This window comes from Camelus dromedarius, chromosome 18, assembly GCF_036321535.1.
Source record: "Camelus dromedarius isolate mCamDro1 chromosome 18, mCamDro1.pat, whole genome shotgun sequence".
Classification (NCBI taxonomy): domain Eukaryota; kingdom Metazoa; phylum Chordata; class Mammalia; order Artiodactyla; family Camelidae; genus Camelus; species Camelus dromedarius.
Genome location: NC_087453.1, coordinates 20,802,150 through 20,829,703, shown reverse-complemented (window position 1 = coordinate 20,829,703; position 27,554 = coordinate 20,802,150). Strand labels below are relative to the sequence as shown.

The 27,554-nt window shown below is 39.4% G+C and overlaps 1 protein-coding gene and 1 long non-coding RNA gene across 6 annotated transcripts in view; one reads left to right on the top strand and one right to left on the bottom strand.

Annotated features, from left to right (window-relative positions):
• CDK5RAP1 (CDK5 regulatory subunit associated protein 1) overlaps positions 1 to 23,458 on the bottom strand; it is a 47,264-nt gene extending 23,806 nt beyond the window's left edge. For 3 of the 4 annotated variants that reach the window (XR_004130942.2, XM_031433979.2, XM_010982891.3), the window contains exons 1-12: positions 23,389 to 23,458; positions 20,520 to 20,847; positions 18,559 to 18,662; positions 18,026 to 18,060; positions 16,888 to 16,988; positions 15,443 to 15,653; positions 13,883 to 14,003; positions 10,217 to 10,447; positions 9,100 to 9,197; positions 8,331 to 8,386; positions 7,082 to 7,212; positions 4,654 to 4,803 (exon numbers count right to left, since the gene is read on the bottom strand). Coding sequence is in view for 3 of the 4 variants with exons in the window: in XM_031433979.2 (XP_031289839.1) it covers positions 4,654 to 4,803; positions 7,082 to 7,212; positions 8,331 to 8,386; positions 9,100 to 9,197; positions 10,217 to 10,447; positions 13,883 to 14,003; positions 15,443 to 15,653; positions 16,888 to 16,988; positions 18,026 to 18,060; positions 18,559 to 18,662; positions 20,520 to 20,826 (1,545 nt within the window). In the remaining variant the exon portion in view is untranslated. The remainder of the gene's footprint in view (positions 1 to 4,653; positions 4,804 to 7,081; positions 7,213 to 8,330; positions 8,387 to 9,099; positions 9,198 to 10,216; positions 10,448 to 13,882; positions 14,004 to 15,442; positions 15,654 to 16,887; positions 16,989 to 18,025; positions 18,061 to 18,558; positions 18,663 to 20,519; positions 20,848 to 23,388) is intronic. The other variant, XM_031433978.2, reaches the window with a different exon arrangement.
• A 73-nt stretch (positions 23,459 to 23,531) lies between these two features.
• LOC116147392 (uncharacterized) lies at positions 23,532 to 25,514 on the top strand. 2 transcript variants are annotated; one of them, XR_004130943.2, is made up of 2 exons: positions 23,532 to 23,606; positions 23,888 to 25,514. It is a non-coding gene; the product is annotated as an uncharacterized LOC116147392 (long non-coding RNA). The 2 variants fall into 2 exon arrangements; XR_010376632.1 differs by having other exon boundaries at positions 23,532 to 23,646.
• Positions 25,515 to 27,554: the final 2,040 nt, after the last annotated feature.

The window sequence follows — 27,554 nt, the reverse complement described above, 5'->3', positions numbered from 1 at the left end:
CAGTCTCAAAGTAATCGCTCAGGAATGTTCCAGCATTGTCTGGCCTGAGTTTTTTGTCCCAATGAATAGGTAGACTCAAAGCCAGAGTCTCTATCACAACAAGCATAAGATGGGGCCAGAATAATAAAACCAGTATAATGGTACTACCTTCCAGAATATACACAGGTCTTTCTCTTCCAGCTATGAGGAAGTGACAAAAACCAAATTTATCCTCAGGCCTTACATAACCAAAAACTGAACAAAATATATGAAGCACCTATTTTCAGGTACTGGAAAACAGATTGTGCAAAACTATGAGCCTCAAGAGGGGGAAAACAAGTGAGATGGGCCCTCCAATCACACCTGCATTCTGCCAGAAGACACATGCTAGACCAGAGAATGCAACACAGGGAAGGAACTCTCAAGGCAGAGCATGGTAGTTCTCTCTGGATTGAGGAAAGATGGATCAAAGTCCAAGGAGTCTGAAACAGCTAGAAATTGTGGAGCAAGTTCTAGAGAGGAGGGAGCTAAGCAGAAAAAGAGCTACAGAAATGTGTGTAGGGGTCCCTTGAATCTTTGCTGAAAAAATAACATATCCTTGTGTGGAGTGAAACACCATGAAGTCACACAAAGAAAGAACCTGGGAAGTATCAGCTGATCAGCTCCCAGAGCTCACACAGGGCTAGGAACCATCTCACCTACCACCAAATAGTCCTCACTGATTCCTTGGGACATGCAGTAGCAACTCCAGAAGAGCCACACCTTAGTACTGAGGCTAAACTATCCCTAGAATAAAAAAACTTTTCTGACAAAGCTTAAAAACAAGACCTGAAAGGATCAAACTAAACTGCAAGCAACATAACTACCTATCAGAACAAAGACCAATGCAAAACCCAGACACTCAAAAATAAACATCACAATGTCCAACATCCCAGTCAAAAATCATGCCCAGAAACAGAAAAATGTGACTCATAATCAAGAGAAAAGTCAGTCAATAAAAACAGACCTAGAAATGATAGTAATGACAGAATTATCACAAATATATTAAACAGCTATTATAATTAAGTTTAAATACAAAACTAACTTTCAAAAGAAAACAAGAACACAGGAGAGAAGTAGATTTTTAAAAAAAACCAAATGTATCTTAGAGATGAAAAATACCTAAAATTTTTAATTCAATAGGTAATAAGCAGATTAGACACTGCCAAAGAAGAGAATGAATCTGAAGACAGAAAAATAGAAACTATTCAAAATGAAGCACAGATATAAAAAAAGATAGGAAAAAAAATGAACAGTATTAGTGTAAGCAGCTGGACATATAGGTGATTGGAGGAGAGGAGAAACAGTGGAGATGGGGGGCAAGAAGCAGGAGGAGTACAGAAAAAAATATCTGAAGAATAAATGAAAAATTTCCAAATTCGGAAAATAATAAACCTACAAACTAAGTAGCCTCAACAGATCCCAAACAAAACACAAAGAAAGCCACGCCAAGGTACACCAAATTTCTAAAAAAACAGTGATAAAATGACAACTAATGCAACATGTGATACTGAACCAGATCCTTTTCCTATAAAGGACAGTTCTGAGACAAGTGGAGAAACTTAAATGGGGTCTAAGGATTGGATGGTAGTAATCTAGGGAGATTAATTTTCTGATTCTGATGGTTGCACTAGTTACAAAAGAGAATGTCCCTGTTTGCACAAGATATACAGTACAGTATTTGGGGAACTGGGGGCATCAGGTGAGCAACTTATTCTCAAATGATTCAAAGAAAAAAGTTCTTTGTACTATACTGCAACTTTTCCATTAGTCTGTGATTGTTCTACAACAAATTTTTTAAAAGAGTGTTCAGATTTCATGATTTGAATAAACCAACTGTAAAAGAACATTTGTAAGACCAGCAGGGAAAGTAGAACACTGACTAGATATTTAGTAATATTAAGAAACTTGTCGGCTAATGATCCAATATGTCAGCCAGGGGTGTTCACACAGTTGAATATTTCCCAATGTGTCTGCCACTAGTGTCTGTGTTCCCCAGGTCTCTCCAAGACCAACAAAATTCCTGGAAAACTCAAACAGTTCATATTGGACTTACATTCTGGAAAACTGCACAGAGAATTCCATCATGGTCCTGATCCAACTCATACTGCCTCAGGAGAGGAAGTGCAAGATATAGCAAGCATCCCATCTGAGAGCTCCTTTGAGAAACAAGCACCAAGCAAATGTAGGTACACTTTATTGAGGGATTAAGATAAGCTTTAAAAACTTGGAAAACAATTAACAAGTCTTTTAAACAGAAGCATCACCTTATGTGGTGGAAACAGGAAACCTACATTTTCATAGTTCTATGTGTATTTTTATTTTGAATAAACTGAAAGAAGTTTAAAAAAAAAACTATTGTCAATTATTTCCAATATGATAATAGCATGTCTGTTTTTTTTAAAAAAGAATCCTTATCTTTTAAAGATATATACTGAAATATTTACTGACAAAATAATATGGTATCTTGTAATTGCTTCAAAACTACTCAGCAGGAGCAGTAGAGATTAAACAAGATTAGCCACAATCAACACTGTACTGAAGACCGTTGAGTATACTGATGGGTATGTGGGCATTCATATACTATTCTCTCTATATCGACATCTTTTTATTAGATTCTCCATAATTTGAAAAAAAAAAAAAGGTGGGGTGCTTACAGACTCCAGAATGAGACAGACCTGGGTCAAATTCTGGCTTTGCTACACTAGCTGTGTGACCTTGGGGAAGTTATTCTACTTCTCTGAATCTCCTTTCTCTATCTACAAAAAAGGGCTAATAACAGCATTCCCTCCAAGGACTGCTGGGATTCAATGTGCTGATGACCATAAGTACATAGTTCCTGGCAGACAGTAAATGCTCAGTGTATGTGACTTATCATCATCATCTTCTCTGCCACTATGAATACTGCAGCCCAGTGTTTTTTAACTGGCCATGACCAGAGGAAAGAAAGCTTCTTCTAAGAAAAAGTAAAGATTTCAACTGCTGGCCTTGAAAAATCCATTTATTCTCTAACCCCAAGTGAGTACTGGCTTATGCTGGATGCATTAAAAAAACAAAATCAAAAGGTTCATTCAATTACCATGGGCTCTCTGTGGGACTGATGAAGTCATGGGCAAAGATTACTAACCTTTGAGTACTTATCCATTCAGTCAAAAGACATGTACACTATTCTGCAATAGACTCTGTATGAAGAGAGCTGGGAATACAACAAAACTAATTCCTACTAGATAAAATGTGGATTACTAATAGACATATTCACGTACAGACCTGCAGAATCACAGCTGACACTCTAAATAACAAAACATTTAGTGAGACAAACACCTTTGAGGTATTTCACCAGCTCAGCATTAGTACCTGCTGGAGCAGAACACAGGAAGATTCCTACCCCAAGCTGTGTTGATCAGGTTTCCTCTTCTGGAAATTTGAATTAGAGCTGAGAGACACAACTTTGGTCTATGAATAGCTGAAACTCTAACATGACACATAAACTACAGGGCTTCTGTACTCTGCCGTACAAATGAAGAATCAGGAAAAGCTGGTCTGAGGAAGAGAGAAGAAAGTCTGAGCCTCAGGGCTTCCCAGACTGGGTATAGTCCCTTCCAGACACCTGGCAGTATTCCTGCCCTCGGGCTCCACAAGACTCTCCTGAAGTTTTATACAAAACAGAATTCTCTTTGGCTCAGGCTGAATGGTTTGAACAAATTTCCCACTGTTATTCACAACCAGAGCCCTAAGAAACACAAATACCAAGGAAATAGTGATTTTGATGCTGCCATATCCTAAGTCATGGAGCAGGACTCTTCTTTCTCAAACCACAACTTGTGAGGGGTCACAGGAAGAGCCCCGTCTCTCCCTCTTTCCCCTCCACTCCAGTGGCTGAGGCATGCAGCTTTACAGAAGGTCAGGTTCCCAAACTCATCCCTTATCCTATGTGTTTAGTGCTCTAAATGATGGCAAGGGTCCCAGGCTTGACCACAGAAGTCTAGAGAACCACAAACTTCCTGAAGCGCAGTACATTTCTAAGTAAGTGTGATTTTTAAAAGGACTGAAAATGGACAATAAAGTTGGTTCTAAAAATATACATATGATACTGCCTCCAGAAAGACAGAGTAGAAATACTTTTCCCTAATTCTTCCACTAAATACAAAAATATGCTTCAGGAACAAAGAAGAAATCAAGACATTGTAAGGTGAAGGAAAACAAAGAGAATCTGCTGCCAGAGTGTCTAAAGGAAGTTCTCAAAGCAAAAAGGAAACAATAAAAGAAGGAACCCTGGAACATCCAGAAGAAAAAACAGATGACGTGATGATAACTTACAAAGAAAATCCCAAGGAATCTACCCAAAATATTCCTAGAACTATTGATCACAGGATACAAGATAAACTTACAAAAATCAATTCTTTCTATACAGTAACAGTGAACACATGGATACTCAAAATTAAAAATACAACAGCAACTACAATAGCTAAAAACAAAACAGAATAAAACACTTGGGTGTAAATCTAACAAAACACATACAGGAGTCTATGCTGAAAAATTCAAAAACTGCTAAAAGAAATCAAAGATCTAAATAAAGGAGACACACTATGCTCTAAACAAACAAACAAACAAATATATGTATACATATGGCCTCACCCCCTCCACCAGCACCAGCTGGGTACAACCCACAAAAGCCTTGTTGGCTTTTGTTGCTTCTTCTCGGAAGACAGTGATAAGTTCTTCCAAACGCCTTAACTTGACCTCTTCCGGGATATCATCCTTCAGTCTGTGATATGCCCGTGTCTTCTATTTAAAAAAAAAAAAAAAGAGAGAGAGAGAGAGAGATGGAGGTCACCAAGAACTTGTAGAATCCATTCTTGAGGCACAGAGAGGAACATGCTTATCTGATTTGCAAGTTACAGACACATGTACAGGAACTCAAGCCACACTACAGGGGTTCTCTAGCTCTGGAGCCTTCTAAGAGAAAAAGATAACTATGCAGTAGAGTCATGTTTTTGCAAGGATTAAATTTTAAATTTAGCACATGAAAATTATAGACTCAAAACTGTTCTTGGTATTTCTATAGGACACATATACTAAATAAATCATACACCAGGTTACTCAGCACCTGTTTATAAAGACGCAAGATACAAAGCAGAGTAAATGTTTATCAGTAGGTAACCAGTAAAACAAATTAGGGTTTATTCACATGATGGAATATTAACACAGCTATGAAAAAGAATGAGATAGCTCTATATCTACTGATATTACTGCTCTCCAAAATATACTCTTAACAGAAATAAGCAAAATACAGATCAACATGTATAATAATGTTGGTGTAGAAAGAATACAAATAAACATATTTATAAACACATGAAATATCTCTGGAAGATTACAGAAGTAGTTGCTAAGAGCACCTGCCTTCAGGGAAGGAACTGAAAAACTGGGCAACCTAGGAAGAAAAAAGAGTAACTACTTTGCCCTACATACTCTTTTGACATTTTGAATTTTATACCATAACCATGTATTACCTAGTTAAAAAAAAAAAAGATATTTATCCTTGAAAAGCTTTTAAATCATCCAAAATCACAGAGTATATACATGTTAATATATATAAATATATATACACACACACGTTTATATATATAAATGTGTGTATATAACTTTATGTACATGAGCTCATAATATATACAGTCGGAGAACCACCAAGCTAGACAAAAGTGGAAAGTCTATACACCAAAGTCTGGACATTCAAATCAATCTGCCTTTAAGGGAAATACCAAATCCAGAAGAGAATGAAGAATGGGATTCTCTTACAGGGTTTACACTATTCCGTCTTATTATTAACAACAACAACTTACCTCTATTGCATACTTACCTATTACAAAGCACTATTTTAAGTACTTTATATATATTATCTTATTTAATCCTCAAAATAACCTGATGAAGGTTGGTACTAATGTCATTCCCTTCCACAGATGAAGAAAGCAAGATCACATAGTAAGCTGGGAGAGGCACAATTTGAGTGCTTGTTCTCATCCACTACACTACTTGACTAAGCCTCTATAATCTTAATCCTAACCTAGGAATTAGATCCCAAAGTAAACATCATATTCAATGCCCATAGGATATGTTTCCATCACATGCTGAAAACTCATTTCCCAACTCTAGCATTAAAAGGAGTATCTCTTGCATGTTTGTAATGACCATGCAAAAGAAGCAAATTGGAACACAACAGCTCCTCTGATGCTTTCTCCCTGAAACAATTCTGTAAGAGACATAAATATACACATCAGCCCACTTATACTGCCTACAGAACACCAGGCAGTAGGCTTTAAAAGACATGAATTTGCTTGGTTGATGGCAGCTGAGTGACAGTCATGGTTCAATCATTCATCAGACAGCTTTCCTGAGTCCCCTGGCCACAGAGGTCCCTCAGCCTCCAGCCCAAACACAGGGCAAGCTGCTCCTGAGGTGACTGGGGATGAGAAGTGACCCATATAAATTCATCCCTACCATCAAGAAAATGGCAGACACCCAGGACTACCCCATCTCTGAAGGAAACATGCATTACTCTCCCTCTCCTTCCTCATCCCCTTCTGCTTTGTCTTCCTGGGAATCTGTTACAGGAGAAACTCTAAAGTGGACATCAGTGGGTTCACTTGGCCTAGAAAACCGGAAATTAAAAACAGCTGAGGAGGGCAACGAGGGGCCTCTATAAAACAAAGCAGACCTGCAGGCCAAAAAAGAAGTTCTACATGTTAATAAATGATTTCAGGTTTCTTGTAAAGAGAACAGTGTCCCTCCTTCCACATTCAAACTCTAAAAAACCTAAACATAATTTCTACTGAGGAGGAATATTGGCACAAGTAATTGTTTTTCATCTCAAATTGCTAAATTGTATAAAAAAGTAGACAGGTTTATTAGAAACAATACAGAAATGAATGGTAAGACCCTTGTGGTTTCTCAAGGACGCCTTGCTGCTGCTTTCTTTTCTTCCCAATAATCCGCAATCAACCAGAAACTGCTCAGGAATGATGCCAGTCTCAGCACAGAAGTAGCTCCTCCCCATCCCAGGGCTCACCTGTCTCATGCTGTAGGCAAAGAGGAAGCCCATGTTGTACTGAACTTCCTGAAGCAAAGACACGGTCTGGAAGTGATCTTCCTCCGTCTCACCACAAAAGCCAGCAATGAAATCACTGCTGAGGCTCACACCTGTCACGCACAACAAAGGACAGCATGTCACTGCTGCTTACCTTCAACAGAGGCCTTTGGCACTTGTGGGTCCCAGAAGGAGGGACAGAAACTGTAAGGCCCCCCCTGGAGCTGCTCAACCCATGTGCAAGTGAAAGAGAAGTCATTATAGGACAAGAGGGGAAAGGCCTGCTCATGTACAGTGTTCTCATGCCAGAGCCCGGCTTCTCAGTCTACATTCCCCTCAGCACCAGAAAAGGTACTTTTCACTTCACATGTTGGATTTAGGGACATAGTTGGAGCCCATTTTTTTCAACTATGTCCTGTTTTTACTGGTGAAGACCTTATAGTACCTCATACAAACATATACTTTTGAAGTTAAATACAATTGTTCTAACACACTTTATTTAATTATCCCAACAATCCAAGGAGGTGAGTACTATTAACTCCATGTAATAGATGAGGAATCCGCAGCCCAAGCACTACCCTGCCCCATCCACATGAAAGTATCTGTGCACAATGCAAGTTACAATAATCACAAATTCATTTAAAAAAAAAAAAAAGTAGACCCCGCCAACAAATCTAAACTAAAAGACTACAGAGTAATTTTATTAGGAGGAAGGGAAAAGAGAAAAGGGAGTAAAGGTTATGATAATAGGAAAGGAAATTACCTCTAAGTACACATTTTTAAAAATATCAATTGCCCCCAAATCAGAACTGGGGGGAGCGTACAGCTCAGTGGTAGAACGTGTGCTTAGCATGCACCAGGTCCTAGGTTCAGTCACCAGTACCACCATAAAATAAAATCATAAAACCAAACTAGAACTAATTGAGACCATGCCTTTGCCAGTTAACAAGAAGAATCAAGGTCTCTTCCATATGCTCATAAACACAAAAACTATAGAAAAGGAACCTCTTTAGCCTTGAGAACACAAGCTAATCCACACCTCTGAGTATTTCTACCAAGACCAAGACATTAAGAAATCAGAAAGGAATAAAGAGAAAGAGAAAAATGCAGAGGAGCAAAAGAAGTGTAAAAGGTGACACGATGCACTCCACAGTGCTGCCTGTATCTGACCAAGAAGACTGTGGTCCCTGGTAGAGTAACAGGCTCAACAAAATATGTTTCTTAAATGTACCTGGAATAGACTCTCTGATATGATGAACTAATTCCACATAAGCTTCTCTTGAGTATCTACAATAAAGAACAAAAAGAACAAGCTTAAATGAATCAACCTTCTTTAAATGAATGCTATATAAAGGTAACACTATGAATTACCACATGTAATCACTTCTCATTCACATAAGACAGTACAGGACTAGGTTAAAGTATCCAAAAGAGCCCTTTTAATCCAAATCCTGTACTGTAACCTAATCCAGAGCTTATAAATTCTTAATTCAAGAATATAAATTATTTTAAATAGCCCTTTTTATTTAACTAAGAAATGAAGACAGATTAAACATTTAAGATCTCTAAAACTCTTTGCCAAATGTGGAAAACAAGGCAAGTCACCAGTTCCATACAGCTTGCATTTGTCACATTTTCCTTTCAGTCTTATCTCTGCATACTGATTATTCCCAAAGTAAAGGAGTGCAGAGAGCTACATTTAAATTCCAAGATCTAAAAAACTTGATAAATGTTAAAAGCTTAAGGATTAAAATCTCAGTGTGTCACACAGTAGGTACATAATAAAAAACATGCTAAACAAACGAAATGAGTGATCCAGTCCTTAGTCTATATTTATAGAGTGAACAAAAGCAAGTTACAATATCCATGGGTTTACTCATAGAATAAATATTTACTGAGCCGCTACTATGTGCCACATACTATGCTAGGTTCTTAGGCACTGCTGGGTCCTTAAGGAAACAAGGAAAGGTGTGAGATGCCCCTCCCCAAGCAAGTCTGACCCCCTCCGCATAGCCTCCAATACACGGCTGCTTCCACTCTGGGCTGGTAGGTGGATCTGTTTACAGATGTTGTCTCTCTCATGAATCAGCTGCAGAACCTGAACAAACAGAACACATTAAAAATCATCAAAGTATCACCAAAGAATCTTGCAGAAAGGAAAATCATCCCCACTGTTTCTCCACCGAGGTTAATTTTCAAGAGTTAAGAAGCTGTTTAAACCAAACACACAAATTATCCAATTCTTTACTTTTGCAAAAGCCATGTAATGTCTGTCCCAGACGCTTCACCTCATGGCATCTCTGCTTTCAGAGAGAAGAAAGTAAGCAGAGGTGAGAGCTATGGGGCTTTTTAGGGGTAGTGCTGACACAGACAAGAAAGGAAAAATGGCATTTGTTTCATCTAGCTTAACAAACTAATTAGCCACTTTAAAAGACACCCACCAAGAAACTGAAACTAGGAGAAAATACTTGAAAAAATACATTGACAAATGATTTGTATCAAGAATATATAAAGAACTTTCACAACTCAATAAGAAGACAAATAATCCAGAGGGAGAAAAGTAGGGGTGGGGCCAAAAAGACAGACATTTTACCAAAACAAAAAAACCTCCCCTAAAAAATTTCACATGTGAGCTACATCCTCCATACCAATCACTTTGCTGAGTACCTTCCACATATTATATCTATTTCCCAGTAACCCAAAGCAAGAGGTGATTACTAACCACTTTACAAAAGAAGATTAGCTGAAAAGGTCACCCCTACTAATAAAGCAGTGGAAAAGCCAGGATTGAATTCAGCTCTGTCTGAGGCCAAAGTCTGGACTGTTTTCCATTGCATCACATTACCTCCCTACCTGTCCTTCCCACACAACCTTGTATGGTCTTAACCTCGTGCGGTCTTAACCTCCCATTAATATCAGTCCTATACCTGCCCCCAACTTGGTGGACTCTAAATCTTTCCAAAGGACCAGTAGATTCAAGAGGGCAATACAGCAATATATCATAGGATCCCCTGATCCTCTGAGGGCAGAGGCCTCTGCTGACTCCTACTGGGTCCAACTTTTGGCATGCTTACGGATACTGATATCAGTTTGACACAGTAAACTGTCAATACACACCTCATCAGGAAAATCCTTGGGGTGGGGAGAGGTAAAACGGATCCTCATTTCAGGATCTATTCTGGAGACCTGATCTAGAAGGTGAGCAAAACGAAGGCCCCCTTGCTTGGTTTTATAGTTGCTGGAAAAGCCACGGCTGAGGTTGGTGGACACTGCATTGTTGAACTGGACCTCTGAAGTGTCCCGAAAACTATTAACATTCTGACCAAGGAGTGTCACTTCTTTCAGGCCCTGAAAAAGGAAAAAAAGTATATCGAAAACAATTGAAAAGTTGTCTAGAATCTTCATGCCAAATCACTAATTAAAACTAGCTAAACCTACCAAGAGCCATCATAAATGTGTTCTGTCATTAACCCAATCATTTCATATTTGAGCATTTTGTCTAAAGAACTGAACTTCAGGATAAAACTTTATATAAAAATTTGCAAAGTATTTTTTAGAATAGCAAAACACCTGGATGCAAATCCAATGTTCAATAATAATGGTTAGGGGGAAAGATACAGCTCAAGTGGTAGAGCGCATGCTCAGCATCCAAGAGGTCCCGGGTTCAATCCCCGGTACCTCCTCGAAGCGGAAATCAATGAAGAAATCTAATTACCTCCCCCTCAGAAAACAATAATAATGGTTAATTTATAACAGCACAAATCAAATTATGACACGATTCTGTCAGTTGAATGTTACATAATCATCACCTGGTAGTATTCTTCCCAAAAATATTTAGCTTAAATCAAAACAGGCTTTTACACCTAAGTTTCAGGTTACCAGAATTCAGGGGAATATTTTAAATGACAATATGAGGAAGCAATCAGACAAATCCAGACATGTTTAATGCATCATTTAAAGCAAACAACAATAAAGTGAAAGGACTGTTTTAGATTAAGACAGACTGAAGAAATATAACAATCAAATGGAACTACACAAATCTTGATTGGATCTTGTTCTGAAAATAGAACAGCAATAAGATGTTTTTGGATAATTATAAAGTTGAAGATGGGTTACATATTAGATATTAGTTAACTGTTAAATTTTCTACATGTGATAATGATATTATGGTTATGAGGGGAAAACTCTTTATTCTGAGAAGATGCATACTAAAGTATACAGGGTTAAGTGACCTGATGTCTACCACTTACTTTCAGATGATTCAGAAAAAAATATATGTATATAGCTATAGCGATAGGCAGACAAAGAACATATGACAAAATGTTAATAATCATCTTTATTGGACTAGACTTTCAACTTGTCTGTATCTGAAATTTTGCATTATAAAATTTCAGAAAGAAAGAATAATGATTGCTATAAAGACTATCTTTTGTAACTTTACTTTGACATAATTTCAAACTTACAGAAAAACTACAATGGTACAAAAAACTCCCATATATTCTCTGCCCAGATTCAATGACTGTTAACATTGTGCCCCATTTGTTTATCATTCACATTCACACAACCATATATACACGCTCTCTCTCTACACACACATACGCAAGCACACATTTTTCTGAGACTTCTAAGTTACAAGCATTAGACTCTTTCACCTCTAAATATTTTAGCATGTATTTCCTAAAAATAAGAACATTCTCTTACACAGTCACAGGGCAATTGTCAAAATCAGAAATACTGATACAATACTATTATCCAGTCCACATTCGACAAATTAAATTCTTACTAACTGTCCACACTACGTCCTTTATTATAACTTTTTTTAGTCTTTATTCAGTAATGGCATGTCTAGGAATTATCTTATGGATATAACCATTAAGACTGACAAAAATTAATGCATAAAGATATACACAGCACTATTTTACCAGGGGAAGAACTGAAAGAAATTTTAAAGCTGCTGTCCTACAAGTAATTCCAGTGCATCTATACCACAGAAGGCCCCACAACTACAAAAATAAAGCTAAACACTGCTAACGACATGAGAAAATGCTCAATTATAGAGAGGATACAAAACTGCTTAGGCAGTGAGATCACAACATTTTTTATAACTTTTTTTCTCCCTGATCAGAATCCACTCCAGGATCATGCAATGCATTTAACTGTCTTAACTCTAGCCTTCATAAAGACTATTTATTTTTATAAGTTGTGACATAATGTTAATTTAAAACATACTAAGTGCATGTGGATCCTGGACTGGATTCTGAAAAAGAAAGAAGACATCAGTGGGGAAGCTGGCAAAAATCAGAATAAACTCTAAAGTTACTTACTAGTAATGTACCAACGTTAATCTTTCAGTTTTGACAAATGTACCAATGTTAAGATGTTAACATTAGAGGTAACTTCATCTTTGCAACATTTCTGTAAATTTAAAGTTATTCCAAAACAAAAAAAAATATTTTTTTAAGCAGTGTATAAAACTAAGTAAAATACACGCACATATAAAAAGACATAACGACCAAATGCAAAAAATGAACAATTGGGAAAATGTGAATATGGGTGGATTAGGATGAGATGATATTTAGCAATTTTTGTTAATCTTGTTAGAATTAATGGTATTGAAAATATCCTTATTTTTCACGGATGTATAATTACTCAAGGGTAAAAAGCCATGCTGTAATTTACAATACTTTATCAACAACCCACCTACTGTTCTCTTCTGCAGGGCTGGAAGACTAGGGTCTAGGGTTAGAGAGAGAACCCCTCAAAGACTGAGGAACCAGATCCCAACAGGAGGAAGGCAGACAGTATCTTCCTTTTGGCCTCTGATCTGACTCACTATCCTGACCAATCCTCTGTCCCTCAACTAGTGAGCTGGCTCAGTGATAAAATGAACAAAAGATTTGGGAATACCCTAGAATACACAAACTGATAAATCATTCTCTGAAAACTTACTATGTGTCAGGGTAGTTTAAAAATATTTAAATTAGTATATCCTTCCAATAACAATCCTTCCAATAACCCAGCAAAGAAGGTATTATTTTACCCTCTTTTCACAGATCAGGAAACAGTGTTTTGAAGAAGACAGTCAAAAAAAAAAAAAAAAAAAGACACAAATGAACTTATTTACAAAACATATACAGACTCACAGACATAGAAAACAAACTTATGGTTTGTTAAGGGGGTGGGAAGGGACAAACTGAGAGTTTGAGATTTGCAAATATTAACTACTATATAAGAAATACATAAATAACAAGTTCTTTCTGTATAGCACAGGAAACTATATTCAATATCTTGTAGTAACCTATAACAAAAAAGAATATGAAAAGGAATATGTATGTATATGTATGACTGAAACATTATGCTGTACACCAGAAATTGACACAACATTGTAAACTGACTATACTTCAATTAAAAAAAAAAATTTGACACAACATTGTAAAATGATTATAAATCAATAAAAAATGTTAAAAAAGAAAAAAAAAGATAGTTAAATGACCTGTGCCAGGGCAACAAGCCAGAGAATGGTGGAACCAGGACTCACAATCATCTAATTCTAAACTCATGCTCTCTCCATTCTACTGTGCTGCCTCCTAAGCAAACATCTCAGTGGATCTGCCTATAATTTGTGGGCAGCAAACCAAAGAGGTATACCTAGGTATTTCTTTCTGGCCAGATATTTTTCTAAACTTGTATAGCTTAGAGAGAGCACAGACTGCAAGACTAGAAAAGTTGTCCTCATCCTCCCACAAACATGCTCACAGTAAGAAAGCCTGGAGAATTTTTCACCTGCTCAGAAAGCTTCCTCACTTCCTCTAATATAGAGGCAACAGGCCGACTCCTCTCCCGGCCACGTGTGAAAGGTACAATGCAGTAGCTGCACATGTTGTCACAGCCTCTCATGATAGACCTGGGGAGGAAAGCACCAGAACTTAGTAACAGGAGTAGGATGACTTGGTCCAACCCAAGGAGCAGGTCACAGCTCCCTTGGCATTATCCTTTGGCTCTGAATTCTCTTGGCAACATGCTCACATTGGACCAATCTAAAGATCTACAAAACAATAAAGCAGACATTTTTTATTGTTAAAAACTATTATCTGATAATCACAGGATATAAACCAGACTACATGGTAGATATAATGGTTAACCTGAGGTGAAGGAATGGGGTGCAGATGTACGACACCTGGACTTTCTACTATTTATATTTATACAATTTTGAACTTTTAAAATCCAGACCAGAAAAAATAGTATTAAAACCACATATAAGGAGTGGAGACCTTGGATTTAAAACACAAGGTTCTGCATTTCTTACTCATTTCTGGCCCAAATCATAAGCATCTAAATTATACCACCCTCTTTTATTTGCATCCTGTATATGAAAACCTCAATTTATCTTAAGGAAATAATTATAGATAGGTATGTATCAAAGATGTTCACTGAAGAACTATTAAATGTTAGCTATTAACTTTTATTAAGCATTCCAACAACAGAGTATTAGATAGCCATTAAAATGAGAGGCTGGCGAACTTTTTCTGCAAAAAACCAGATAGTAAATATTTGAGGCTTTGCAGACCACATAGTAGAGACTTATGCTCCTCACAACTACTCAATTCTGATTCAGATACTGTAGTGGCAAAAGGAGCCATAGATAATTTGTAAACAAGTGGACATGGCTGTATTTCAATAAAACTTTATTTATAAAAGAAGGTTGTAAGTCTATTTGCCAATCTCTGTTACAGGAAGTCTAATGACATAACAAATGTCCATCATTTTAAATAAAAGAAGGCTGTAAAACCAATACACCAAGAGGCAATTTTTATAAATACACACACATGCAGAAGAAAGGACAGAATGATATACATCAAAATGATAACAGTGTTTATCTTAGGAGGTAGGAGTATAGGTAATTCTTACTCTCTTCTTTATGTTTTTCTATCTCTCCACATATTCTTCAACAAATATGAACTACTTTGTCACCAGATCTTTTTTTTTTAAATTAGAAGATCAGGGGAAGAAGAAAAAAAAGATCAGGAAAGCCCAAGATACTTTCTTGAGTGAAAAAATAAGAGTGTAGAAAGGAGGGTAAGAAAGATTCCACATTATGTAGATGAATGCAAATGCAAAAAATACTTCTGAAAGGATCAGGCAAGAAATTACTAACATGGCTGCCTCTGAGAGGTAGTCTTGGAGACTGAAGACGACAGGTATAAGAAGAGTCTTACTACATCATTTTTTGTCTTTTGTACTTTTTCCTATGTGCATTAATTTTTCTCAATGTAATAAAGTTAACATGTTACTTTAAAAGTGAGAAGGAGAAGCTGACTCCCTGTCTCTTGGTCAGGGACTCACACAAAGGCAGAAGTGGCACTGGGGCTCATCTGGACTGGCATGACATCGGCATAGGTCTCATCCAGAGACAGCAGCACGTTGGCAGCTTGCTGGCCTGATTTGGCAACAGCAAGCAGCCGAGGAAGGTCCCGATAGGCATCTGGACCAGCCAAAATATCCACCATCTTCTCCCTGTTGAGAATCTCTTCCTTTAATCTCTCAGCCATGCAGCCTGGGAGGGAAAAGGAAACAAGCTAAGCATCTGTTTCCAAATTCATCTCGTCTCATGGCTTCTTCTCAAGGACACATCGTCCCCAGGTGGATCAGAGACTAGAGCACAAAAATTTCTCCAAGAGTTTAGCATCATCCCTCAAATCTGCCCAACACTTTTATAGCTCTGGAACCTGTATCTTCCTATACAAGAAAACCATGAGAAAAGGGCTCTAGAGCAATTCAATTAAGTGCCTGGAAAAAAACTAAACCACCATCCAAAAACTTATGTAGCCACCTCTTTTTTCAATTGAAAATCACTTGGTGCTACAAATGAAAACTATTTTGCATCAGGGACTTATTATTTAAAATAAAACTTGGGGGGAGGGAAGTATAGCTCAGTAGTAGAGCACATGCTTAGCACATAGGAGGTCCTGGGTTCAATCCCTAGTACCTCCATTTAAGAAAAAAACCTAATTACCTCCCCCCTATAAAAAAACAAAATTAGTTTTTTTAAAAATAAATAAAACTTATATACAATAGACTTATGCCCTATACCCCTCTTGTTGCCCATTAATACTTACTAAAACCTACAAGAAATGAGTTAACCATCTATGCTGATCTCTTTCATAACCAAAAAAACATTGCTATTAGTAAGACTATAGAACTTAAAAGACCATTTTATTACAAACACCCTTTAAAAACATTTGTTTAAGAACTATTCTTGGTTGGGCAACTATGCTTATAGCAGCATCATTCACAATAGCCAAAAAGCAGAAGCAAGTCAAGTGTCTTATCAATAGATGTGGTATATAAATACAGTGGAGTATTATTCAGCCTTAAGAAGGAAGGCAATTCTGACACACGCTACAACCTGGATGAACCTTGAGGACATTGTGCTAAGTGAAAAAAGCCACAAAAATACTGCGTGACTTCATTTACATGAAGTACCTAGAGTAGTACCTAAAATTCATAGAGGCAGAGAGCAGAATAGTGGCTTCCAGGGACTGAAGTGAAGGAGGAATGGGGAGTTGTTATTTAATTGGTTTGTACCTATTACTTTCAAGGCACTAAGAAAAGCCCTTTATGAACTTTATTTCATTTAATCCTACAGCCTCTGACATGAAGTACAAGAGTTGAATGGGATGTATGATTTCTTCACCACTGGGAATCCAGCCTCTAAGGGAAACTCTAGCATATAAAGCTACATGGAGTTCAAGTCTCAAAACTCACAAAATCTGCAAATTACCAGGTACCTAGAATCCCAATCTTCAGAGGCACTCGGGAGCGGAGCCGTTTTGACTTCAGAACTTTGAGCTGTTGTAAACGATTCCAGATGGTCTGTTCAGCCTTTTCCCTACAGAGATCAGAAGAGGTAGACCTGAATCTGAAAATAAACTACAAAGCAATATAAAAGAGTAAGACAATGAGAAGAAGACAAAACCAACCTTCAAACCTTTGAATGAATATCTACCTTTGAGGCTTAGGGAACATAGGCAGGGAGCGAACTGAAGAAGCACCACCTGCTGTAATTCACCATTTCTAAAATCAAATCCTCCCTGCACATTTCCACAACCTGACAAGCCTTTAAGCCAAACTCAAAAACAACCTACTTCACAAAGCCTTCCCCAACTCTCCTCTGTTGGAGAGTTTGTTCTCCTATCATTTTAACTATATTTTTCTCTGTACCCAGCAACTTCTCCTTTTGACTGTTTGATTTCTTACCTAGTGCTTTCTGCCAGATGTAAGAGCTATTTGTGCATCTGTCTTAGTTCCCACCTCAGACTAAAGTCCTCAAAGCCAGGCTCCTTGGAAGAAGGGTGCATTTCTGAATCTCCCTAAGTACCAAGTCCAGTGTCTCACAACAGAGACCCTCAGAACAAAAATGCTGGATTAATTGATAGTATAGCCAGCTGGAGAAACAAAACACTAATGTGCCTTGTACACGGAAACAAAGTAATAAATAGGGTATGTTCACTTCTGATGGATGTCCCCATCTCCATTCAGAAGAACTCCATCCCTAGCCACTGACTGCATCTAGCCCTTACAATGTGAGCTACATCATAAACATGTGCCATTGGCTGCAAGAAAAACTCTAGGGAAAGTTGGGTGACTCAGGACACTCTCAGTTTCCCCATCAATAAAGCGAGTTTTATAACAACACCTACCTCATAGGGTTGTTGTGAGAATTAGTGCACGCATAGCGCTCAGCACAGGACCTGACACAGAATACGTGCTCAGCAAATGCTGACCAGTTCTATCATCACTATCTCTCCTGCTGTAAAACTGCAGATCCACTGGCTCATCTCCACAGGTAGCACCAGGCTGGCACTGTTGGCTCTGGCATTATTATGTTAGACATATTCACTCTCTAGTTAAAGAACAAATTCCCACCTGATAGAACACGTGACAAGGAGGATCACATCAGCCTGAGTGGAAAGCATGGAAAAAAAGGAAAATTAATTATCTGTGACATTAGCCTTGTAGAATCACTGCCCACAGCCCTTTGTCTTTTAAATTATGGTAGAACTCATATAACATAAAATTCACCATTCTGACCATTTTTAAATGTACAGTTCAGAAGCATTATGTACATTCACACTGTTGTGCAACCATCACCACCATTAACCTCCAGAACTACTTCATCTTCCCCAACTAAAACCTGTGCCCATTAACACTAACTCCCCATTCCCCTCCTCGCAGCCCATTTTTAACCTAGTTCTCTGCCTAAAGATGAGCACCACCATAAAAGTTTCAAAAATAACTGGAACAGAAGTTCACCTCGGTCCCATGCTACACACTTTCCTCAAGGGAACTCACTCTCACTAGGCCATACCCTGCTCCTGAAATGCCACCTAAGAACCAACACAAATGCAGAATCTCGTCCAGGCCCAGGCAACCAGGGGAAACAGGACACGTGTGTATACCTCTTGAAGGTTACTGGTCCGCAGGTAGCCACTCTTCTGTAAGATGGACCAGGCTATCTCTGTGTCATTCACATTCATCTGGCAGCCATAGGTCTCAAGGTAGACTGCATTGAGAGGGCAATTGCATGGTAAGCAGACAGAAAGGGAGCACATGTCTCAGTCTCCTTCCCAAATGCCCCAGAAACACCTGAGGCAACTGGTTTTCCACCATGTCCCCTGTCGCCTCAATTCTAAGATACCATCAGTTGCCAGATATACCCCCAAATTAATGACAGCCTTTCAGAACAAAAGAAATACTATGTTATATACACACGCCAATTATAAGCCATGTCATTTAAAATATGGGAAAAACATGCATCTAAGAATCAGAATAGCTATAAAAACAATTAGAAAAAGGAGGACTAGCTGACAGCAATGATTATCAACCTGGGGGAAAATAATTTAAATCCACATGTTATGCTCCTCTTCTCAAAATGAGGTTCTCCAGCCTCGAGGGGTAGCAGCAGTGGCCAGAGGGTACAGAAAACCACAAAATAAAAATGAGGCAACTTCCTACAGTGACTTCAAACATCTTAAGCAAAAGCAAACACGGCTATAATTTCATAAAACACATTTGCACAAAGTTTTAAGAACATTAATTTCACACTCTGGCAAGTCCTTTCAAACTGAATTCCTGTATCAACTTCCCTGCCCCCACCAGCACACTGTAATCCACAGACCAAAATAAATTCTAAATGGAGTTAAAAGTTGAAAGACAATCACATGAAAACCAATGGAAAATAACAGTAATTTTTTAAAAAAAGAAAGCGACAATTAGGACATTTTCTTAAAACTTCCTTGGCTCACTTTCCTTGTCTAAAAAAAGAAAACACCGAATTTACGTCAGGGAGATTGAAGGGAACAACAAATTATAAAGGACCACAAAGTTCCTAGCAGGAGTCACAAGGTATACAGACTGCTTGATTTACCAATTCAACTCCTAGAAATTTATTCTAGAAAAAAATTTTTTAAAGAAGTAAAGCTATCTATATATGTGTATATGTATAGATATATATGTGACACTTACTACAGAGTTATTTATAACATAAAAAATTTTGAAACAACCTAACGTCCAACAATTGGAAAACATCATGGTATATAGCACATGATGTTTTACACCAATTTTTTAAAATTCAATTATGAAGACTGTAGTATTTGGAAGAATGTTAAATAAAAATAGCACATTACAGAAGTTCAAAATCGGTAGATACTGACAGGTATATGTAGAGTAGATAAACAAGATTACACTGTATAGCACAGGGAAATATATACAAGATCTTGTGGTAGCTCACAGCGAAAAAGAATGCGACAATGGATATATGTATGCTCATGTATAACTGAAAAATTGTGCGCTACACTAGAAATTGACACAACATTGTAAACTGACTATAACTCAATAAAAAAAATGTTAAAAAATAGCACATTACAAAATAATTTGAACCATATGACTGCAACTAAATTATTAAGAATCATAAAGGGATTTTTTTTTTTTGAAACAGTGCAAAAGAGGAGAGGTCTGGTTGTCTCAATGTCTCTTCAAAGTTTTTTAAAGGCATAACTGCATTATGTTTCTAAGAAAACCTCTGACTGAGCATAAAGAATGAATTTTTATAGCACCAATCATGAAACCTGCCTCATAACTTAAGATAATCTAAAAATCAGAACAGTGATTATAGAGTTTCCAAAGGTAAACAAAAAGAGGACTCCCCAGGACTTCTATCCCCCGGTTGCATGTACCAAAACTGAAAGATTCTTTATATTATTGTTACTTGGTGGAGTTTGAAGATGCCATAACTTAGCAGCCTTCCCACTCTGTTAACCCTCCAAAGCCAAGACTGTAATAAAAGAACAGTAAAAATCAGGCCATGGATGCTGGAACGGAGCAAAGCAGGAAGCCTAAAGAGAAGAAAAGTAAAACCAACCTTTTCTCTGTCTTCCTGAAAGTTCATCCACTGTGAGATACGGGGGTGGGTCGTCCACTTCTGAAGACGGTTTCTCTTGAGGAACTGAAGCATTTCTTAAAAAATGCTGAAAAGTCGGTCCAGTGGCCAGCCTGGAGCTGAAATCTTTCCAAACTCCATCCTCCTGTTGCCTCTCTGGACTGGAACATGCAGTACTGGGGAGACCACTGTGTGCCCTGCAGGTCCTGAGCAGCACCCAGGACACGGAGGCCAAGGGCCCCCACCTCTGACATCTCTGCATGCGGAGGACACACTGTAAAGGGTGCATGGCACAAAAACAGCCCAAAGTCTACAAAAGAATGACAGTCATCACCAACATTTATTGAACACTATGTATAGGGCACTGCTCTAAGCACTTCAAGTGTACTAATACATTTAATCCTCACAAAAACCCAGAAAGAAGGTACCCTTGATATTTTACAGGTGAAAAAACTGAAGCAATTTGCCAAAGATCACACAAAGGAGTGCCAGAGATGAGATGCAAATCCAGGCAGTCTGTTTTCAAAACAAAAGTGTAGTAGAGATGAAATGAGAAGCCCTGACAAAATAACAAAGCAACACCTTATGCCAGAACAGTTCCAAGGACTTTAAGAATATTAACTCTTTAAACTTTCACAGCAATCCTGAGCAACACAGGCAACAGACACTATTATTATCCCCACTGAGAGGAGGAAATAGACACAGAGAGGCTGAGGGACTTTCCTAAGCTCCCATAGCCAGTAAGCAGCAAAGCTGGGATTCAAACACAGGTCTGTATTACTGCAAAGTCGGTGGCCCTAGCCACCTTGCTACACTGCCTCCCCATACTGTGAAAACCACTTGCTGAGGGCATCTTCCTTTGGGTTCCTTCAAAAGGAAAGTATCTAACATGAGGGCAAGATCAGTGACTCCTTCCACCCTCCAAGACTTTCAAATTACTGCCTTCAGACTTCCCACTCTCTCACATATGGCTGTGGGGATGGAAAACAGCATAACCTTTACAGAGGGCAATTTGCCACCTTCCATCAAAATTACAAACACACAAACCCTTTGACCAAGCAGTTCCATTCCTAGGTATTAATCCTACAGATATTCTCCGACATGTGCAAAATAACATACACCCAAGGATATGTGATGCAGCAGTGTTTCTAATAGCAAAGAAGTGGAAAAGATCATTAGGGGACTAGTTAAATAAGTCATAGTACATCCATACAATGAAATAAGATGGAACTCTTAGACAGTAAGCTGAATCTATACATGACAAAAGAAAGGTAGCAAAGTGCTATACTACCTGTACTAGGCACTACATGAATCTGTGGAGGAAAGAAGGCATGAATACTCAAGTACATACCTGAAAATGCACACATTATCTCTAGAATGCATAAGAAACAGTGGGTGCCTCCTAGGAAGGAAACTAGGTGACTCAAAGCACAAAAGGAGACATAATTTCCACCACATATTCTTAATGGACCACACATCTCCAGCCTGACTGCCTCACTCCAGCCATATCAGACATCTTTATACTAATCTTCACTAACTTCTAGGCTTTTACACATGCTGTTCTCTCTGACTATCTTCTCTTAACTGACTTGACCAACTCCTATGCTACTTTTAGGTCTCTGCTTCCTCCTGAAAGCCCTTCCTGGCCATCAGCCCCAAAGTCTAGCTTGGGGTCCTCCTCTGGGTTCTCAAAGCCTCTTTCTAACTCTCTATCACAAGACTCATCACACTTTGCTGTTAATTACTACTTATCCCTTATAAGCTGGGAGGTCCCTGAAAGCAGGGAACAAATTTCATTCATTTCTACATTCTCAGTATCTCCCATTCTAGTAACTGGCTCATGGCAGGTATTATACATGTCAAATGAGTAGGTGTGACCTGTTACTTCTCCAACCTTATCACCTGCTGTACATGCTACCAGCACTTCAGGCGGGAGCAAAGACAACCTACTTTCATGAGACAGAGAACTTTTAGTGTAAGCTTTAAAGTCACCCATTTCTGCCCCTTACTTGTTGTGAGACATTGGACAAATCAAATTCCTGTCCCTGAGCCATCAATTCCTCCTCTGTAAAATAAGTATAAAAATGGTACCTACCTCTCAGAGGTGTTATGAGAATTAAAGATATTGAAATCTAACTTGACATACAATAAATAAATTTTCAGTAACTGCACACTTTCAACCCACATCCTTTTTCATGGTGGGTATAGAGCACTGTGGTTAAGACCCTAGAGTCAGAGTCTGTCTTGCCTGGTAACTTTGGGTGCCTGGAAGCTTCTTAAGTTCTAGGAGCTTCCATTTCCTCATGTGTAAAACGGGGATAAGAGTACCTATTATAGTACCTATCTCTATGTCTGCTGTGAGGACCAACTGTGACACTCCAAATAAAATACTTGCATAACACAACGTAGGGGCCACTGTAAGGCCCTACATTAACTGACAGTCGACAATAACAATGAGACAACAGCCTCATCTCAACATAAATAAACACAGAGCATCCCAAAGATTTTACTGGATGGTTATAACGTATCGGGCATGGTGCTAAGCGCTTCCCATGGATTACCGTATTTAACCTTCACAGCAACTGTGAGGCAGGTTCTACTGTCATCCTCACTTCATAAGTGACAAAGCTAAGGCTCGGAGTTGGGGGTGACTTGTTCAAGGTCACAAACAAGTATGCAGCGGGGGTTGGGGTGCGAACCCTGACAGGGTGACTCCAGGGTCAGTGCCGTAACCACCGCGCCATCCTCCCCTTGAACACCGCGCATTCCCCAGGCTCCGCCGCCGCTCCATCCCCAGAGGTGGCTGGTGGGCGAGGATGCAGGCCACCTCCTCCCGAGACGCGCCGCTCACCTCCTGCAGCCAGAAGGCCGAGCGTCCCGCAGCGGAACCACTTCTCAGCGAACCGGGATCCCGTCTCAGCCCTCCGCGGCTGCGCGCGCACACGCGTAACTTCCGTTCCGCCGCAACTTCCGTCTCGGGTGTTCCGACGGAAGTGCTTCGTCTGTACTGCCCGGGTGGGTCTAGGGGCTTGGCTTTGAAAAACCTTCACTGCTGTGCTGAACCAGAAGGTACCCCCTAACCCGCGTGTGGCAACTGAGCGCTTGAAATGTGAGGAGTGTGAGTGAAATGTGTTCTAAATGTAAAATACACACCAGCTGTCGAAGAAAATGCAAACGACGTCACTGAAAATTTTCATATTGATAACGTGTTCAGATAATATTTGAGATGTATGGGGTTAAATAATTATATTATTTAAGTTAGCTTCACCTGTTTCTTTTTACTTTTTTAATGTGGCTACTGGGAAATTTTTAATTATATACGTGGCTCACATTCTATTTCTGTTGGACAGCGCTGCGCTATAGGATAAAGACTTCCGGATTCCTGTCTCCAACATGGACCCCGGCCTCTCCTCCCGAGTTACAGACCCATAGTTCCGCTGCCTACGTGACATCTCCCTTTGGGTGTCTTACGACCATCTCTGACGTACACATCCTCACCCAAAACCTGTGCCTTCCCAGTCTGGCCCATCTCAATAATGACCCGAGCACCCTCCCACTTGCGCTAGGAGAAACTGAGGAATCATTTTTGTTTACTATCCTTCAATCTCCACATGCAATCCGTTAGCAGGTCCCATCATTTCTTAACTCCAGAATGTCCCAAATCTGTCCACCTTCCGTTTTTCCGATTTTCCGGTGCTGCAACTCTAGTCCAGGCTAGCATAATCTCAGAAACGATTACAATAGTCATTTTACAGGCAAGAAAACTGAAATTACAGAAAGTAGCCCTGTGTTGAAGCTCACACAACTAAAATATGGCAGAACTGGGATCCACCCTCAGGCCAGTCTGATCCCAAAGCCCTCTTCTTACCACTGACTAACTAATTCAGGGTCAGACTGCCTGAGTGCAACAAGGCTCTGTTGCTTATGACAGCCATAGCCAAATTAATCACCCCTACTGACTTCTAGTTTCTTTGCATATAAAGTGGCTGCTGTGTGGAAAATTCACTGCATTCTGGATGGGAGGGTGGGGAGACAAAATCAGGACAATATTTAGGAGGCTGTGGCAATTGTCCAGAGATTGTGGAGTGCTGGACCAGTGTGGTATCTTGGGGCAGCAAGGATGATGGGAACAAACCCGGGTTTCAGGAGTTTGAGACACACTACAATAAAGTTCACACTGTCTCCTTAGATGACTGCTAGGCACCAATTCAAATATCCAAAGGCAAACACAGCCCAAGGATTGTATTATGGTTCTTGTTTTTTACTATGGTTCTCCAGATAACCTAAATGTGATGGTGGGAGGCCACACCTCCATCCCAATAGGAAGTTATGTTGAGGAGGGAAGCCTTCCACCCACCCTGCCAAGAGCAGACAAAACCCCTTCTCCCTCCCTGATGACCCAAGCCCAAACCCTGTACTTTGAGACATACCAGTTCCCTGCTTCAGGTCCTACTTACTGTTTCACCATGGCCCTTCCCTCTTCACTCTCAGTCTTGTCCTATTAGAATCACAGGAGAGAGGAATTCTAGAGCTGGAAGGAAGCCACTGTTAGGGCTTCCAGTGTGGAAGTCAGGGAGGGGCCAGGATTTGAACCCAGGTTCTTGACCTCTGAGAACTGTGCTCTTTCAAATCTGTACCTTCCCCGAGCAGCCCAAAAGGGAGGTGTCCCACTTTGTGGCCAGAGCAGGAGACAGCAGGTCAAAATATATCAGAGCTACCCCTTGCTAGTTCTGAGGGATGTTCTCTGGTGCTATGCACACCAGCCATTCCAACATCCCTACTATTCTACCCCACATACCAGGCCCAGATGGTTAGGGACTATTTCCCACCACCCTCCCCATTGCCCACCACATTCCCACTACAAGAGTCCTTTCAGTTGCCATGTTGTAGAGTCTTGAACAGTGCTGTGTCTTGGGCAAAGAAGGTGATGATTAAAAAAAAAAAAAAAAAAAGATCCCCAGGCATTTGGAAGGCTCCTGTTCCACCCGACCTTGGGAATCTGTCATCTGGGATGCTATTCCCCCTCCCACCTGACTAACTGCTGCTGGTTGATGACTGTTTTAATTGCTACTGAACAATTATTCCTCCTCTCTACCTTCCCCACCAATGTCAGGTCCAGTGAATTGACTTCTTTTAGCCAATGGAATGTGGACAAAATGCAAGGAATGTAAATGTGCTTTGCACCATGCTTATCTTTGAACTCTAGTGACTTGCCAGGAGGAGAGCATGCCCTGGGAGTTCATGCCCCTTCATCCTGAGCTCCAGAAGGAACAAACAGAGCAGACCTGAGCCCAACCCACAGCCTGGACCAAAGCCACCCAGTCAAGTCCAGCTTCTAACAGTCAAACTGCAGTCAATGTGCAGCCCCAGAAGCATGAAAATAAACACCTGTTGCTGTGGTCACTGAGATTGGGGTTGGTTTTGTCCATAGCATTATTGCAGCAGTAGCTAATTTTTAGCATGCTTCTTTGGATGGACGTCAGCTTCAGATCTCCTCCTGAGAGAAACCTGCCCTCACTTCCACAGCAGGTCAAGGGGTGGCCTCTCTGGTATTTCATGCCATGCATCTACCCAATCAAAGTCACACATTTGACTGAGAGCTTCTGATGAATTTCTTTTCCCTGTGCATGGGGACCTGTCAGTCATGCTCCCAGAAAATCAGCTCCTGGCCCCAAGGACTAGCACAGAGTAGGTGTGCCCTGTATGTTTCTCAGATGAACAGTGGATTGACAGATGTGTGGGCAGATTGAGTTGGACAAAGCTGGAATAACTCTGCTTTCCTGCATTTCCCCAGGTTTCTAGAACCAACTCTGGTTCTGGCTTGTTACGTGACTTCATATGGGCCTCAGTTTCCTCATGTGGAGCCTAGAATTAGAATTGCTTAGTCTAATACAATAGCCACTAACCACATTTGGCTACTGAGCATGTGATATGCAGGTAGCATGAATGAGGAACTAGTTTAATTCCATGCTAATTAATTTTAATTTAAAGACTGATACTCAATTAAGTTATTAGAAAACGTTAGTACTTTTGGAACTATTTGATTATGTGAATCTACTTTTTTCAACTGTAAATTTTATGAAATCTGTATACAAAGATTTCCAAGGAAAATTTGGCATCTGAATAGAGATGTACTATAAAATACAGATTTTGAAGACTTTGTATGAGAAAAAGAATGTAAAACATTTCATTAATATATTTTTATATTATGTGTTGAAGTGATAACATTTTGTATCTATTGAGTTAAATAAAATATATTATTAAAATTGTTTTCATCCTTTTTTCTTTCTTTCTTAAATGTGGCTACTGGAATATTGGTAATTACATATGTGGCTTGCACTATATTTCTAGTGGACAGGGCAGGGCCAGAAAGTCTGTAAGGTAAACAAGGTCTCTGAAGTCAAAAAGACCTAGTTGGAATCCAAGCTCAGATATTTCATAGCTGTATGACTTAGGTCAAGTCACTCTCCCACTCTGAGACCCAGTTTCCTCACTTGTGATATAAAGATTGCCATGCCTATCACATAGGTTTGTGGCTAGGATCCAATGAGGAAATGTATACACAGTGCCCAGAAGATAGCAAGCACTCTGTAAATGAAAGCTCTCATTACTATTGGACAACTCAAGCAAGTAGGGCTCACTTACAGCCAGCATGGTACAGCTTCCAAAGAAACATTCCACGAAGTACAGTCCAAGCATCCTCTTTTCTGCAGGAAAGGGGCCAGAGGCTCTCTATGATGGTTGTTTGTTTGTTTGTTTGTTTGTTTGTTTGTTTTTTATATGATGGTTTTAAAATAGGTCCACAAATTCTTTGACATTACTTTCTTCAAAAGGTGGGGCCTAATTCCCCTCCCCTCAACCTCAAGTGTGGGCTGGGCTTAGTGACTCACTTCTAATGAATAGAATAGAGCAGAAGTGACAGTATGTGACACCCAAGACTGGGTAGTAAGAGGCACTGTGGACTCCTCTTGATTCTCTCTTCTGTGTCATTCACTCTGGGGAAGACAGCTCCCTTGT